The sequence below is a fragment of the Colossoma macropomum genome, unplaced genomic scaffold (genome assembly GCF_904425465.1).
Source record: "Colossoma macropomum unplaced genomic scaffold, Colossoma_macropomum, whole genome shotgun sequence".
In the NCBI taxonomy this organism is placed as follows: Eukaryota; Metazoa; Chordata; class Actinopteri; order Characiformes; family Serrasalmidae; genus Colossoma; species Colossoma macropomum.
In genome coordinates, this window is record NW_023495808.1 from 157,783 (window position 1) to 174,594 (window position 16,812).

The 16,812-nt window shown below is 38.3% G+C and overlaps 1 protein-coding gene across 2 annotated transcripts in view; it reads right to left on the reverse strand.

The window, feature by feature from the left end:
- Positions 1-16,812, reverse strand: part of myo10 (myosin X) — a 78,730-nt gene that overhangs the window by 19,446 nt on the left and 42,472 nt on the right. For both annotated transcript variants that reach the window (XM_036563532.1, XM_036563531.1), the window contains exons 5-19: positions 15,570-15,704; positions 14,835-14,959; positions 14,284-14,297; positions 14,014-14,098; positions 13,495-13,598; positions 12,901-13,030; positions 12,292-12,410; positions 11,903-12,049; positions 11,136-11,236; positions 9,926-9,992; positions 9,720-9,812; positions 8,057-8,125; positions 6,924-7,006; positions 6,602-6,710; positions 5,338-5,418 (exon numbers count right to left, since the gene is read on the reverse strand). In XM_036563532.1, the coding sequence (XP_036419425.1) occupies positions 5,338-5,418; positions 6,602-6,710; positions 6,924-7,006; positions 8,057-8,125; positions 9,720-9,812; positions 9,926-9,992; positions 11,136-11,236; positions 11,903-12,049; positions 12,292-12,410; positions 12,901-13,030; positions 13,495-13,598; positions 14,014-14,098; positions 14,284-14,297; positions 14,835-14,959; positions 15,570-15,704 (1,462 nt within the window). The remainder of the gene's footprint in view (positions 1-5,337; positions 5,419-6,601; positions 6,711-6,923; positions 7,007-8,056; positions 8,126-9,719; positions 9,813-9,925; positions 9,993-11,135; positions 11,237-11,902; positions 12,050-12,291; positions 12,411-12,900; positions 13,031-13,494; positions 13,599-14,013; positions 14,099-14,283; positions 14,298-14,834; positions 14,960-15,569; positions 15,705-16,812) is intronic.

A 16,812-nucleotide genomic window follows, 5' to 3' on the forward strand; every position in this document is an offset into this window, starting at 1 on the left:
AATGATACAACATCTGTATGATGCATCTACTGAAATCATTTCTGCACACAGAGTCTGTCTCTCTCTCTCTCACTCACACACACGCGTGCAGCAAAGTGCTGTAGAAGCTCCTACCACAGTAGAAAATCTCTCCTCCTCAACTCATCCTGCGATGCTGTGCTTCACAGACTGTAAGAAAGTGTGTATCCACTACAAGAGTCAGTCATCAACTGCCCACCGTTTTCCCTCTCTCTCTCACCCATACACACACACACACACACACACACACACACACATGCTGGTCACACAATACAGCCCTGTGATCTCTTTCAGACACTGCCGGTTGCCATGGCGCTCGGATCCATGCTGGGCTAATTTGTGCGGGTTGTCGGGGGGGTCGGGAAGAGGATTGTGGGTAAAATGGGGGCAGTGGCAAGGCCAGCTGTTTACATTCAAACAGAGTGAGAGAGCACGTGTGTGTATACATATGTATGTGAGAATGTGTATATATGATAAATGCATATAAGGGAAATATGCATTCATTTTCATTCTTGTTTATTGTCATTGAAGTTTTAATTTTATTTACTTATTCCTTTTTATGTGGATTCTCTTTATTTACATTGCGTAGGTTAAAGGAAATACTCAAGCTATTTTCAACATACATCTACCTGCTGAATCTTTAGTACACAATCAGTTTGATAATGACTTCCTTCAACTCACTCAGAACACACTTATAACAGAAGTGCATGTTAATTGGCCTTTACTATAAGTACAGTTGTATGCAAAGATTTGAAAGCCCTGGTCAATTACATTTTGTGTTGATTTTCTAAGTGAAAATAAGTTATCCTTCACAGGGAACAAAGATAAATATGGCACTTTTTTGCTAAATTTAGTGAACAGTTTCTATTTATTTGTTAAACATATTGGAAAAAAATAAAGCAAATAAAATATGTGCAATATGTTTTATTTTTTCCCCACTGTGTCAAATTCAGCAAATAAACAGTAATTGTGCATGAAAATGTGCAGAACAGTGTTCTCTCTAGGAGGATGGTCAATAAAAACATAACTTGACCAGGTGCACCCAAACTTTGGCATTCAACTCTGTTTGTATTCAGCAGGTTCTCTGTTCTTTTACTATGTACAAGGAAAAACAGTGGTGAACTATTAATATTTGAGCTAGGCCTTCAGTTCAGGTCATAAATGTCGGTCAAAAACAATGAAAGAAAACACCTTTACGATAATGCTAATTTCTGCTAGCACCCCAATAAAATTCTAACAGTACATTTGATAAAACGCAAACATTTGAAGTTGGTAAAAGGCGTTCCATGTTTTATGTATGCTTCAGTAAAGAGCCCTGGCATAGACCTGTAGCCAAGGTTTCCCTTTTCCAACAACTGATCAAAACTAGTCTAACCCATTGTTAATAAAAATGTGATTATAATTATGTTACTAATCTGATGTGTGAGGCCTTCAGTTCAGCTCCTGAATGCTAAACAATGGGTGATTTCACTTGGCTATTTTAAGAATTTAACCCAAGCATGGTGACTGTATACATGAATGAAATAAAGTTACAGCTGTATTTTTTATTAAGTAAAATTAAGTAAAAACGACAACAGCATCGTCGTCCAATATGCCTCATGAGGTTGTATTTTAAATATATTCCAAATTTGTGAATGTTACTTTTTTATGTATTGTAATGAAACACACTGTATTCAGTATTCAGCCAGCACTGATTATGCCCAACTCTGCTGAGGAAATATGTTAATAATTATTATCTGTAGTAAACGACCACGTACTACAGATGAGGCAGATAGAGATCAGATTGAAAACTGCTACAGTATTTCTTTAAGACTCTTTCTACAGTCCTCACACATATCTATGACTGGAAAAAGCCCAGTACTCTGGAAAAAGTTAACATTCTGTAGTACTTTTCCTCTTTGTGAAGAGCATGGCCACCCCTTCCTCACCCACACACATTCTGTGTGCTGTTTAGGAACAGTTACCGATTCTCTATAAAAGCTGGAAAAACAGAGTCTAAAAATAAACCTGAGATGGAACAGTATTGATACATCCCATTTAGACCCACACTCCTCTGGCAATGCCTCCTCACATCTGTGTGTGTGAAGTTTATTCCACTTCCACTGTCAGCAGTTCTTTTAGGGACACTCATTTGTTATTTACGAACACATATTCATCACATGTGAGCTTACAGCACCTGCTACAGAGCGAATACTCCGTCAGATGTACTGCCTGAGGTACAGAAAGAGGACACACACACGTGGGACATTTAAAAGTGCTCCCCCCCTCTCTCAGGGCTCTTATATCTCCTCCGAGTTCATGATGTGTGACCTCTCCTTCTGTCACCAGTGAATTAAAAACCTCTTTCAGTCTCAAAACACACACACACAGTGTTCATAAGTCACTCCTTTCAGCCTGCTACCCTGAGGGGGCTGTGACGGCTGTTATAGTGAGGGTCAAATATATGTTTGTCTATGTATTGTCTCTTTGAAGTCACTGCCATGTGTTTGAAGCTTAATCTTAACAAACAGGCAGTGGAGTATGTCACCAGCTGCTAAATGGAAAACTGGAGTGAGCAAAGGGGTGGTTTGTGTGTCAGTGTATTATTGAGGCAATGGCACAAATAAGACCCAAAACAAGGCAAAACTTGCAGCACTGTAAACCTACAAAGTGCACCTTTATGGTAGCTGTACCTGATAAAAAGATAAATGAGTGAAGTTATAGGTTAGTGGTAAACTGTCAGCTTTTTTCAGTGCTATGCTAGAGCACCCTACCACTTTTCTGAAACCAATATTAAAGGCATAAGTATTGGTCAAAACAGATACAATATATATATATTTTTAATCTTAAGCTCTTCACTTAAGATGAACATCTAAAAGTAGTTTAGTAGTCTAAAACTGCTCTACTACCCCACAGGAAGAAATATGCAGTGAGTCTGTACTATTTCAGACTAGATTTGTTACAGGACTGGATCAGATTAATTCCTTTTTTTTGCCCTTCAATATTCAATCCAGCTTGTTTGCTGATATTGACCCAATAACTATACCCATTCATACTGATATGCCATCTCTAGTGGTGTGCTCTCACATAATTGTTATCTACAAGGTGTGAGATAGAAAGCAGTATACCAACAAGAAAAATGCACAAGGCACAGCAGACCCTTGTGGAATAGATAATCAGCGTGGACCACAAACACATAGACTGTTTTCACTGTTTTAAAGGACTTCAACAGAGCTCACTCATGAACTGCCAAACAACAGACAGTATATTACTTGCCCTAGAAGGGAGAGTGTCGCATAAGATTACTGTTACACTGTTTTAAGAACTGTTTTCCTTGTAGCCTTTGGATCATTTCCTACTTTATCTTCTCCCCACCTTTGACCAGAACCTAAATTCTGTTAAATTTGCGGTCAGTACAGCATACTGATTGGATTGTGTTTGAGCCTGAAGCTAACAACCTGGATAATAATACACTGTGACATCTTACATCAGCTTGTATTAAGACATTTGTAGTCCCATTAAGACTTGAATTAAATACAACAATGACAAACCCGTGCTCAGTCTGAAACTCAGACAGTTGTGTCAGTCCAGATAGGAGGCATACAGAGGCGGAGACGGAGCACTGTACAAGCAAGCAAGGATCTCTCTCTTACAAAGCGGTTAAAAGGAGCTACTCCAGTAACCCAACGACTTCATGGAAAAGCCTGCAAGACGTCACCAGCTACAAGAAGCCATTCCCCAGACAATGGGGGAACGTCAGCTGGCTGACGATCTGGATGCATACTAATGCAGGTTCAAAAAGCTCTGTGTCACACATATCTCCACCTCCAATTTACACCTATTTCAGATCGCAGCACAAACATCAGCGCTCTCTCACCCATCTCTGACTTCTCTCGGGTCAGTAATCCAGCTTGGCCTGAAGATCTATGAAAACCATATGTGCCAACCTTTCCAGAAACAAGAGGTCAGAAAGGCACCAGACTTAGAAAGCGTTTCACCCTCCTCTCTGAAGGTTTGCGATGACCGACTTGTACCTACTTTTCAGATTTTTAACAGATGATTGGATGACCTATCCACCCTGCTTAATCTGCACACTTCCAGAACTAGAAAGCTGGCTCACTGCACCCTGGCCATCACCTATTTTAACTTCTCCTCTCAAGCAGATACTTCTAAGAAGAGTTAAAACAACCAGACTCCTTTCCTCACGCCATTATTCTCATTAACCATTATTGGACCTACGCATTGTTGTGTTACTTAGCACACTCTTGTTTTTGTACTCAATTTTTCTTATTTTATTTTTACTTTATTCAGTATTCCTACCTCTAACCTGGTTTTGTATTCTACACAGATAGTTTTTTTAATTAATGAATATGTGTGTATGTGAATGCCTACAGGAATATATGACAGGATGTAGGCCAGGTAGAACTCAGGTATGGATGTCTGTGTGACAGCACATGAATTTTCTATTGTCAGCTATTGTGTATTGTGAGCTACTGTGTTAGCAAAGATAAATTCCTTGTATGTGCAAACATGCTTGGCCAATAAGGCCTGATTCTGATTTTGATTTCCCAAGACTGTTTTTATGCAGCTCCTAGTGGTAAGGTACAGTAACTGCAAGTAAAAATGCAAAAGGCTGTTGTTTGGCAAGGTTGAGCAAATGCAACCTTTACAGTAACACCAGGAAAATGTAACATAAATACTAGTAGCACTATAAAGAAAATAGTCCATCACAGTGTTCACAATGTCATAGTCTTGTCACATACCCATAAAACTCTGTGCCACATAAAATATGCATATTAATTAATTAATTAAATTGAATGTACAAGTCTTATTTAAAATGTCTCTGTGATGTTGATTAGCATGCCAGTCTCTCCTTACCATTGCAGTGATTTCATGTCTGTCCTAAGTAAAAGCCATTCAAATTCAATATGTTAACGAGGTAACACATATTAACGACAACACTGTTTGGGTGCTAAGGTGGACACTCTTTGAAAAACAAAAAACAGACCTATGGATTGCAATGCAGCAACAATTAAACAACATAAAAAGAGTCTGCAGAATATATCAATGCCATATTAAATGTAACTTCCAGTGCCACGAGTGGCATATGTTCTCAACACCTGTTGACATGAAACACACCTTCTATCCACTGTCCAAAACAGTGGCAAGGCAAAAAAAAGACATCTGTATCAGCTTTTTTTTATTAGATTTGCTTGTTATTGTTTTTGTGTCCTCCTCAGTAACACTTACTTTTGCATTTCATGAGCAACTTTTGGACATTTAGCCTATTATGTATTTGGTGCATTTATTTATTTTTGTGTATGCATGTTTAATACGTACCTTGTTGTTGTTTGGTTTGATACAGCGCACAAAGAAAGGATTGGATGTGCTGAGTGTGGACATCAGGGAGTGCAAAGAATTCTGGAAGAAGAAATAAATGATGATGGATTAACAATGATTGGTAACAGTGGTGTGATAGCCTCTTTTATTGCAAAGCTAAATGCTGTCCCAAAGGTGACTGCTAACTTGAGTTTTATTTAAATACTTGGGCAAGAGAATAATAAGGTACGTGTCTGATCAGTACAACCAAATAATTCTAATATAGCTAACAAGAAATGAAACAGTGTCATCAGTTAGCCTGTTTAGCAATAGCTTTCTTTTACCATATAGGAGTTTTAGGTTATCATAGCTACTGTCGGTATTAGTATCAATGGCTTGTTAGACATGTTTCTGCTGTGTGGTTACTGTAAAACTTTAAGATACAGAAGGCCACTTGCTTGTGCTGTGGTTTCTGTATTGAGATTTTTTACTTTTACACTGTGTATACCCTAGTGGCAGAAAGAAATGGAAGAGAGACTCCACTTATATTCACACACCATGCATCACTATCACTAAATTTTTCTGAGACTGATTTGTGATCCACTGCATCTTAGCACTACTAATGCGAGGGTTCTGCACAGATCATGAATACAGTTCTGTTGACCTTTCATACCTGTCGACCTAGCCCTAATAAAAAGGGGACAAAACGGTTGAGTTTGGTAATTAAAATAAAAAAAACATGAAACCTAGACAGACATATATCATTGAGCTCAAATGATCAGTAATCTGTGTGCAAGCATGCACGTGTTATTTAATTGCATGCAGACGTGCAGCCTGCTTTACAAACTGATTTGTAGGACTGGGAGTCGATCCCAGAAAAATGATATAGAATGACAGTCTGTATGAAAAATACATCCTTCCACGACACACACATCCATAGTCAAGCTGTTTTTTATTTTAAACAAATTGAAAAACAAAGCAAAATGTAAAATTTTTTTGAAAAAAAATTAGCTTATCACCAAACAACATCGACAGTGCCAAAACATCTACCCACCTGAGCCCACCTAAAATGTGAGTTGATAGAGGAAAACCAGGTACAATTGAGGGTTGCAGTCTAAATAAGTAGCAGACCCCACTATTGACTCACAAACTTTGTAAAAACATCTCATGGGTCTGGTCATGTCTACTCCATTTCTATAGACACTGTGGCCGTTTAAGAAAGAAACTTTTTAATGTTCCACCAGTTTCTACTGTGATGAACTCAGAATCGCACATAGCTACTGACCTTAAACTGGGAGCTGACTGTCGGTCTGCGGTGCTGTGAACTGCTCTTTATCATGTCCTGCCCACACCTACTGCTCATCCTCTCAAAGAGATCATAGACAAAATCCAACCTGGTGGGTTGAGAGACAGAGACAGAGAGAGAGAGAGAGAGAGAGAGAGAGAGATGGAAAAGAGAGTTGGAAAAAATACTATATATGCATCTAATCCCATATGAAATCACTGTAAGATCCATGCTTCAACCTAAAAGATGTATATATATATATATATATATATATATATATATATATATATATATATATATATATATATACACACACACATACCTGCTCTCCCTGAGAATGTTGAGAATGTCATCTCTGAAAGTGTCTCTGTTCTTCTCCAGGATCCCTCTTACGTCATACACCACCTTTTTAAAGAGAAACACGGATTCAGCACACAATATTAACAGCAATATTGACCCATATTAATCAAGCATTTCAGAGCAAGAACACTGATCTAAGACTAAGGCAAGTACTAATAAAGCTCCTCAGAGTATGAGTGATCACCTAGGATCAAATTCAGTGGCATAACTATAGGGGTAGCAGAAGGGGGCTGTCATAGAAATCAAACTTGTGTTCTTCTAACTGTAGTCATTATACATAACATAACGTCACTGACAAACAACATGTTACTTCTCGTGTACTTATTTTGTGTTTTTTTTCTATTTGTTCCAATGTTATATAGCAAACCAAATATGTAGTCCAACAAACATTTTGATTTTAGCAGGTGGAGTGGCATGTCTTGAGAGCATCAGCTCCTTTAAGACATAACATTAATGAACAAATATGCACATTATATTGTAATTTTTATTAGTTAAAGTCATTTTGTATGGTGAGGGACCCAAATTGTTTGTTTAAATTGGGCTCATAAGATCCTAGTTACACCACTGATCAGATTGCTCTCTTATTTATAATGACCTTATTGACAAGAGCTGATCCTAGATCAGCACTCATGCTCTGACAAGCTTGATTAAAGGGCCCACATAATTGGAAAAGGAATTCATTACTTTTGTGATGTCACAAAAACCAACACATTGTAATGTGCCTGCTTTTTCAGCCTCCAGCATTTTACTCCTGCTGATTCACACTGAAGTTCCATGAAATGTTCAAACATGAAATGTTGTCTACGCAAAAGGTATGTTTTTTGTTTATTTTTCAGGCATGTTAAACTCTGCACTACATGAAAAAGGCCATATGTAAGTTTGTTCCTTGTAGAGGTGTGGTGGCTTATTTGAACAAATCAGCAAAACATGTAACTTTACTGTAAAAGTGTTTCAGCCACACTGGTAGGCCCTCTCCACACACACGCACACACACAGGACAGAGTACTATTATACTGCACTAGGGTACAATTACAGCAGAGACCCCAAAACAAGCACAAATACATAAACACACACACAGTTTGAAACATGTCATACCTCTCCTGCATAGTGCTTCACTCCAAAATAGTGCACAGCAACTCGAGGCTTTACGTAGAAAGGGTTTTTCTATACAGAGAAAAGGAGAGAGGGAGAAATGCTGAGATAAAGAGAGAGTAGGTTTGGATGTGTGGTAAAACAATGAGCTGGCCTGCAGAGGGCAAAATGTAGCTGCTGTAGTGGATGTACAAAGGGAAGCACACACAGGCTTAGCAAGGATGTGTAGTGAAGTGTTCTAATCACATTTTGCATCACTCTGTTCTCTGGTAGACTAAACTCATATCACAGCTGCAATAAAGTGAAGAAATCTAATCTGATGATTGAGGAAATACTTCTGCATTTTTCAACCTAATCTTTATTAACCCCATCTCTAGTATATGGTTGGTTACCACAGACAATAATTTAGACACGGTTTTAGAAAAGAACAGAAATCCTGTTGACTTAAAACATGCTTACACTAGAAGCCAATACCCAGTTGCTTCAGCACCTGTTAGTTGGCATCTACAATATGGTTCATGTGTTGGTGTCAAAGCTAATGCGTTAATAATGTGTTAGCATGTTAAATTATTAACGTCACTTATTTTTTGACACAGGTAACACATTTTCCTAGTTTGAACCATTCATACAGTCATACACTAAATTTCGGGCCCTGGTCAAATTGCACGTGTTGTTGATTTTCTTCCTTGAAAATAAGTAGAAGAACACACTTCTGCATATTTAATACACAATTACTGTTATATGCTGCATTTAACATGTGGCCAAATATTTTATGCTTTATTCTTATTCTAATATGGTAAACTCAACAAATAATTAGAAGCTCTGCACTAAAATTATTTGCAAATGTCATATTTAAGTTGTTCCTTGTAGAGGATATGTCAACTTATTTTACTTAGAAAATCAGAAAAACATTTAGAAATTTGACCATGGGTGTTTAAACTTTTCCATGTGACTGTAGTTCCACCCTGAAGCCCAGCTGTTTGCACGCTGTGTGTTGATATTGCCACTGTAGACCTCTCGTTCATATACAGCTTTTAAATGGTAAGTTGATGGCCCTCTTAATGAAACCAAAGTTATATCCGGGTACTGCCATGTTTGTCACTGAAGTACAATATGATTCAGTATGATTTATAAGCAAATCGCAGCTGATCCTGGCAATATCAGTAATATCAATAAATATCAGCACTGGACAACATGCAGCCACTGTTGCTGTCACTGGACATCAGTGATAAAAATGTCCATGGAAATGATGTGTTCTTCTTCTTTGGGTTCATGCGAATCCTGCATTCACATGATGAAAATAATGTTATTGAATTACTGAAAGTAATAAATACTCCATTCATTATTTTAATTGTTCGACAACCCTAGTTTCATGTCAACACTTAAACAGAATGAAGAGAGACACGCTCATGATTAAAAAAAGAGCAGAAGTCATCGACTCAGCGCAACTCCCTGTGTTTAGATTCTTTTATGCCTTGCCACAGTGACTAAAAAGTGCATTTCATGTCAACAGGCTTTCTGTTATTTCCAAAGAACAGAATGAGACCATATGGTACAGATCTTAACAGATGCTACAGAGTTTTTTTCTGGGAGTATGGGTGTATAGTGAGCATCTATGAGTGTGTGTTTGTATTTGTATGTGCATCATGTATATGAGGAGACTTACGGAGTGTTGGCTGTGGAGTTTCTCCAGCAAGGTAGCATCAGTGGCTTTGGGGAAATGACTCTCCTCATTCACCAGAGCCAGCAGGCCCAACTTCTGCAGACACACAGACACACAAAACAGATACACTTGAAAAAACCCACATTAACTGCATATAGATGTAATCAATAATACATACATTTTAAATTGGTATGTCAAGTTTGTGTTACCTTCTCTATGAGATCCAGGCATTCTCCATTGTCCATCCAATTAACATCATCCCAGACCAGCCCTTCCCTATTAACACACACACACACACACACACACACACACACTGCTTAACTTCTCTGTCCGGACAAGCTTAGATTAATTACATTCAGTGAAGCGTAGAACAACAACTTCTAAATCTTTAACAGCTTAGCAGACAGCTCTTCACTGCACTGTTTTGTAAGGAGAGAGAGTTCCCCCATGTTTATACTGTGTTGTATGGTTCTAACGCAAAAAGTACATAGCCATAGATTTGTGATAAATTCAGACCTACAGTAGTCACTTGGACAGCATTTAAACATAAGCATAAATCCATTAATTTACATGTCATATACACCGCTTATTCAATATTCAGAAAGGAACGATTGTTTGAAATGTACAATAAAATAAAAAAATGTACAAAAGCTGTTATAAAGATTGATAATGGGCTTACTAATTATTCATTATCTTTGTATTATCATCATGCACACTTGAGAGAATGTATAATGATAGTAAACGTGAAATGAAGATTTCTTTATTTATTTTTGCAGTGGAAGCCTCTTTTCCTAAGTGCTGACAGTATGCTTTTGCCCTGCTGTTTCAAATGATTCAGAATCCTCAAATGCCATTGTGATTCAGAATGCCCAAATGCCATGGTGATTCAGAACCACCAAATACCATGGCAATGAGTCTTTGTAATTGTGTGGGGTAAATTAAAGACAGCTGGCATAGAAGATTTTTTTTGCTTTAAAATGTGTAACATATTTGTTGAGGGTCACTGATTTTTTTAAACTTTAGAATTTCGCTTTGACAATGCAATATAGCACTGGCCACATGTAATTATTCCAGGAATAATCAAGTCCTTTCCTTTGAGGATTTTTTAGAATGAGTGATTCTTGAATTCCCACAGTGGCTCTAAAATATAACAGACATCTTATAAAGAAATTGCTATTGTTACATTATAGTATGGTGACTTTGTAACAAAAAACGTATGGCAGTATGCATACATGATGGTTTTTGCTGTTATTGGCATATTTTCGGTGACTCCACTACTGGAATTCATATGTTTATCGACTTGTCAAATCCCACAACCAACTATAAACATTGAGATATCTATTGCATCATAATAAAAGCACTGCAATGTGTCGAATCATGTTGTATCTTTGAAAATGAACACCTACAATAAACCCTCACCTGTTATACTCCAGCTGCTCCAAAGAGAAGATGTGCTTATTGAAATACTCCTGCAGCTTCTCATTGGCATAGTTAATGTTGAACTGCTCAAACCGGTTCACCTGATGAGAGAGAGACACATAAGATCAAAACCATATGAATCATATTCAGAGGAGTAGTGCACATTTATTTAATCCCATCTACATCTGCATTAAGCCTGGCCTGACAGTGTTTATAGCTTGAGGCTCACAGGTGACATGCTACAGATGCCCTGGAGCTATTTAGAGTTCAGTGCCTTATTAAAGGGCACAACAGCAATGACGACCGGAAGGAACCTTGAGCCTAGAGCCATAGAGTACTAGATTAAATAGATACCCACCTGAGATCAAACCAGGCACCTTTCATATTTTGATTTCTGTGGTGAAATGCCTAACACACTATGCCACAGTACAGAGTAATCGATACCATATTAATTTTATAAATCCTCAATATTATAATAATTCAGGTTTATATATTTGATATTTGAATCATTCTATGCAGCAGGGGCCGTATCACAGAAACTTCCCTATCTTCAGTCCTATGTAAAGATACTCAAGAACTCACGATGTGATTTTTCAGACCTTCATACTACAGTAGAGAGAAAGAAGGAAACCAAAACCAATGTAAGATGGAGGTTCTAGTAAACTTCACTGAAAAAGTTAACAACACCTCCCCCTGCTGTTTAACAGGGGGTTCAGAGTAAGGAAGTTTCTGTAACATGGCCCCAGAATCTGAACATCATTTCACACCTCAAAGTTCTCAAATCCAAAGATGTCCAGGATGCCAATGGACTTGAAGTTGTCGTTGCCATGGATTCGCTTGTTGAGTTTACGAATAATCCAAGTGAAGCACTGAGAGTAGAGGGCCATTGCCATGGAGTCTCGAGAATCGACCGCCTAATACACACACACACACAAAAAACACACAAACACACACAAACATACTGAATATGCTTAATGAGTTAACACGCCTCTTATCAGAGAAGAATGCCCAATCTTGAATGGTTTGAGAGTTATAAGTAATCACAATTGATAACACTGTGCCAAGTAGGTGATTGTGAGAAGATGCGATTTGAGTGCTGTGTGTGAGGCTAATTACAAAGGTACAAGGGGATGTGTATACTGTGTGCCTGTGTCACCTGTTCTACAGTAAGTGGTGTACTGATCTCTTCTCCTCGGAGAATCATGGATCTGAGAGTTAGAACTTCAGCCAGTTGAGTACAGTCCAACCCCAACAGCTCTGCTGCACTGCTGAGAGCTACACACACCATCACACCATATACCATACACACAAACAAAGATACACAGATACAAACAGATGTTATTAGAATTTTTATAGATGTTACATAATCACCTTCAAGATAGAGACTTAATTACTAAGCAGATGTATGGGGAGGGGTGTGGGGGAGAGGGGATGAAAAAAAGGAAAGGCACCAAGGTAGTGCAAGTGAGAGAGAGAGAGAGTCAAAGCAAGGTACAGTGATTTTCTTTAATTCAAAATGTGCAAAAGTAAATTGTTTAAGAAGTAACAGGAGGAAAAAATCAAACAAAAAAAGAAAACAAATGTCTACTTGTTTCTATGCAGTTTGTTCAGTTACTCCACACAGACTGTTGTTTATAGGCTGTCTATAATTAGTCTAAACTGGTCTTTTTATGATGCCTGCAGTTGTTCAGTGTTCTAGAAGTGACAACAACCATGACCATCTCTGTGGTAAGGTCTAAATAGGAAAGGAGAAATAAGGGCAGACCTGCTTTGGATGAGACCTGGGCTCCTCCAGCTGTGATGAACTCAATGTTGCCCAGGTGCAGAATTCCAGCCAAAAGCCTCAAAACCTCACGAATACTCTCTTCTCCAAATTGCATTGTCCGCAAGGCATTCTGAAACACAGGCCTGGCATTGAGTCTTCAGTCATACGAAAGACTGTGGATGTTACAAAAGCCTGAATCCATTAGGAGCTTTCTTTTTTGTTTCTTTTTTGTTTAGTTTTTTTATTAGCTGTATTTCACTTAATGTGTTCCCAGCAATATTCTCAGACCCCGTTCACACTTGCTATTAACATGCGTCTCAAATAATCCAATTATAAGCGGAAACCACTAAGTGCAGGTATGAACAGGTTCCTTCTGATCACTCACAACAGAAACGAATATGACCATTTATTCATATAGGTAGACAGGTCAGGTTTCCATGTGCTACTGTGTTTTCTATCACTGTATAAAAGTAGCACAATGCTACCTTGTGGGATAGTTTGTGTGTGAGTGCTCTGAATGTGTGAGCACTAAGGAAATGCTTTTTATTACTTTGCTTCTTTAGAGTAACAATTATAGTCATTTTAGAATCTTACCAGAACTTCCTGAAAGGTGCGTTTGTCATCGATGGTGTCATCTCTCACACGACCAGACTGACTCAGGTAATGAAAACTTTCAGCAGGCAGCAGAGAGAAGGCCTCTGGAAAAGGGGGATAGACAGAGAGGACAAAGAAAGATGCAGAATAAGAGAATAAGAGAGAGCCAAAAAAATATAAATGAGAGTGAGGCAGAGAGACAGAAGAGAGAGTTATGGGAGCAAAAGACAGCAACAGAGAGAGACAAATAATGAGAGGAGAGACAGACAGAGAGGCAGAGAAAGAGAATAAGAGAAGAGAAAAGAGAGAGAGAAAGAAAGAAAGAGAATAGAAATGAAAGAGATGAGAGAGAGAGAGAGAGAGAGAGAGAGAGAGAGAGAGAGAGAGAGAACGAGAGAGAGAGAGAGAGAGAGAGAGAGAGAGAATTCTTCAGTACCAGAAAGAATGATTGATAAACAAACTTCTATAAAACTCCAACAGAAGCCCTTCTTGTTGTGGCTTGGTTTAACCTGTGCTCACCCCTCTGTTCTGCATTGGTTCCTGCCAGTAAAGCATAGAATATGTGATAGTTCCTCTCTCCTGGATTCTGACGCACAACACGATTCTAAAGGGGTGAGATGGGAAAATTATAAGTAACAAATACGCACAAATCAATTCAAGCTAAATAAAACTATTCACTAAAAATATGCTCTACATTGGTGCAAAGTTTGGTGGTTCTAGCTCAAAAAACGATCACTGAAATTAATAATAATAATAATAATAATAATAATAATAATAATAATTGCTCACCTTTTCCAATAAGTCTTTATTGGGAACAATGGTCAAGGAAAATTATCAACAGAGTTTTTGATGCTATACAAAGCACATGCACACACACACACACACACACACACACACACACACACACACACACACACATAACATAATAGATGCACTGGAATCACCCAGGATTAGAATCAACCAACATTCATTCTAAACATGTGATCTGCATTTGCACTATTTTTTTTTTATTTTGCCTGATCTGTATAACGATGTTAGGATGTAACCAAGTACACACATGCTACATTTGAATGTTGTATGTTTCAGATCAGTGTGTTCTCCCACACAGTGCAAGTTTCATGTCAAGAACACATAAGAAATGTTATTGCCTTTGTTCTGCTTTTGCCCTTCAAAAACGACTAATAAATGGGCCACTGGTTGCTCTGCAAAGAAACTGGAAGCGGAATTGGCAATAAAAATTCATGACTGGTGCACACAGACACACAGCACTGACAGCATTAGAGGAAGCAGAGGAAGCATCAATCTTTCAACAGTGTCAGTGTGAGAGTAATTCAGGATACAATCGACAATCTTTCCTCCCTGAATGTTCCCCCGCTGGCTGAAATGAAGCTGAATGAACTTCCCAAATCGGCTGGAGTTATTATTATAAACTGTCTTAGCATTCCCAAATGCCTCCATTATAGGACTGAATAAGAAGGCACAGAGAGAGTGCAGAAGAAAGAGAAAGACAGAAATAGAGAGAGGGACATCAGAATTAGAAATAAGTCATAAGAGTCATTTAAAAAATATATAGCTATATGGTTCATAGTTAACAAATGTATGTGACATTGTTTATATTCAGTTGTGTGTAAATGTTTGAACACTTCTGGTCAAACTGCGTGTTTTGTTGGGTTAGAATAAAAATAAGTTGACACATCTGCTACAGGGAACAATAATAAATAATTAGCATATTTTAGTGCACAATTTCTATTTTCTTGCTCAGTTTAACTTGGTGGTCAATAATAAGACATCAAATATGCAATGTGCCATAACTTTTGCACAAGTCATATTTTATAGAATTTGTATTTCAACATGATAACTTCAGAAAATAAACAGTGATTAAAGTGCATTAAAATGTGCTTCTTTATAGAAAGAAATCAACAAAACATGTAATCTGACCTGGGGTGCCCGAACTTTTGCATACAAATGTATCCGTGTGTTTGTGTGTATCTGTCGCATGTGTTCTTGGAGGGGGGTGGTGTGTGTTTATGAACTGGTGTGTGTGTGTGTGTGTGTGTGTATGTGTGTGTGTGTACCTGCTCTCCAATAGGGCCTCTTCCACGTGTGATGATGTGTGTCTGGCAGAAAGTTCTAGACTCTGCTGGCTCATCACTGACAAAAAACGAAGAATCACCTTCGTGCTCTCCGTCTTACCTGCACCACTCTCCCCACTGGCACCCACACACACACACACACATTAAAAGATCAGCTGATGTTCACATACACTTATTGGCCACTTTATTAGGTACTCTCCCTTGTATCTACTTATTCTCTATTTTATCAGGTCCACTTACCATATACATAGATTTAATTTTTTAGTTCTACAATTCCAGATTGAACAAACAGACAGAACCCCCACAGGACAGGATCTTTAGCACAGCATTGACATTGACATGTAGTGGCATGTCAGTGTCACTACAAAATGCACCTATATAGTCAGTGGACCTGATAAAATTGAAATTAAGAGTAGACACAAGGTATATAGTAGGCCTGTCCATTTGATGGCCCAATGGCCAAATCCAGCCCAAAAGTGAGCTCACAAGCCATCACATTCAAATTCAAGTTCCAGACACTCTGTAAGAGTTCAGTAGCCTAGAGCAACAATAGCACTGTAATCAACGTGCTTGCTATTAGTCATAAATAATAGTGTGACCACCACTGGCAAGTAAAGCTAATCAAGGTGTGTATTGACGTGAGAATTTTATCATCAACACTGAAAAGAACACTGGAAAGAAAACCATCGTTTTAACCCTATCTGGACAAGCAAGTACCTGTTTACCTTAACAATTCCAAATCTTAAACCAACGTGTTTACTCTGTAACAAGTTAAATTATATATATATGTTTTGAAATCTAGTCCATGTGAATTTAAAATTGAATACTGTTGATCTATAGAACTGATCCTGAAATAAATGGATGTGCTGAAAATGACAGATTCATCCAAAGCTCTAATAATTCTTTACCTGGGTAATAACATGCTTTAGTAACTTAATCAGCCACCAGAGGGAGCATTGATCTCCAAGGCCCGTTTCCCAAACCTGGTCCCTGAGGCCCCCTGCACTGCACATAATAGTGATTAGGCACAACCCAGCAACAGTCTACCAAGTTGTCCCCTGGCGTGTATGGTACAAGAATACCAGATGAGGGATCTCCAGGAACAGGGCTGGGAAACACTGACATAGGCCAGTGGTCATCTGGAGGTCTATTTTCCAGGGGAGTCTAATACCGACCACAATCTACCTCACCTACTCCAGCTAATAACTTAAGATGCATTAGGCTG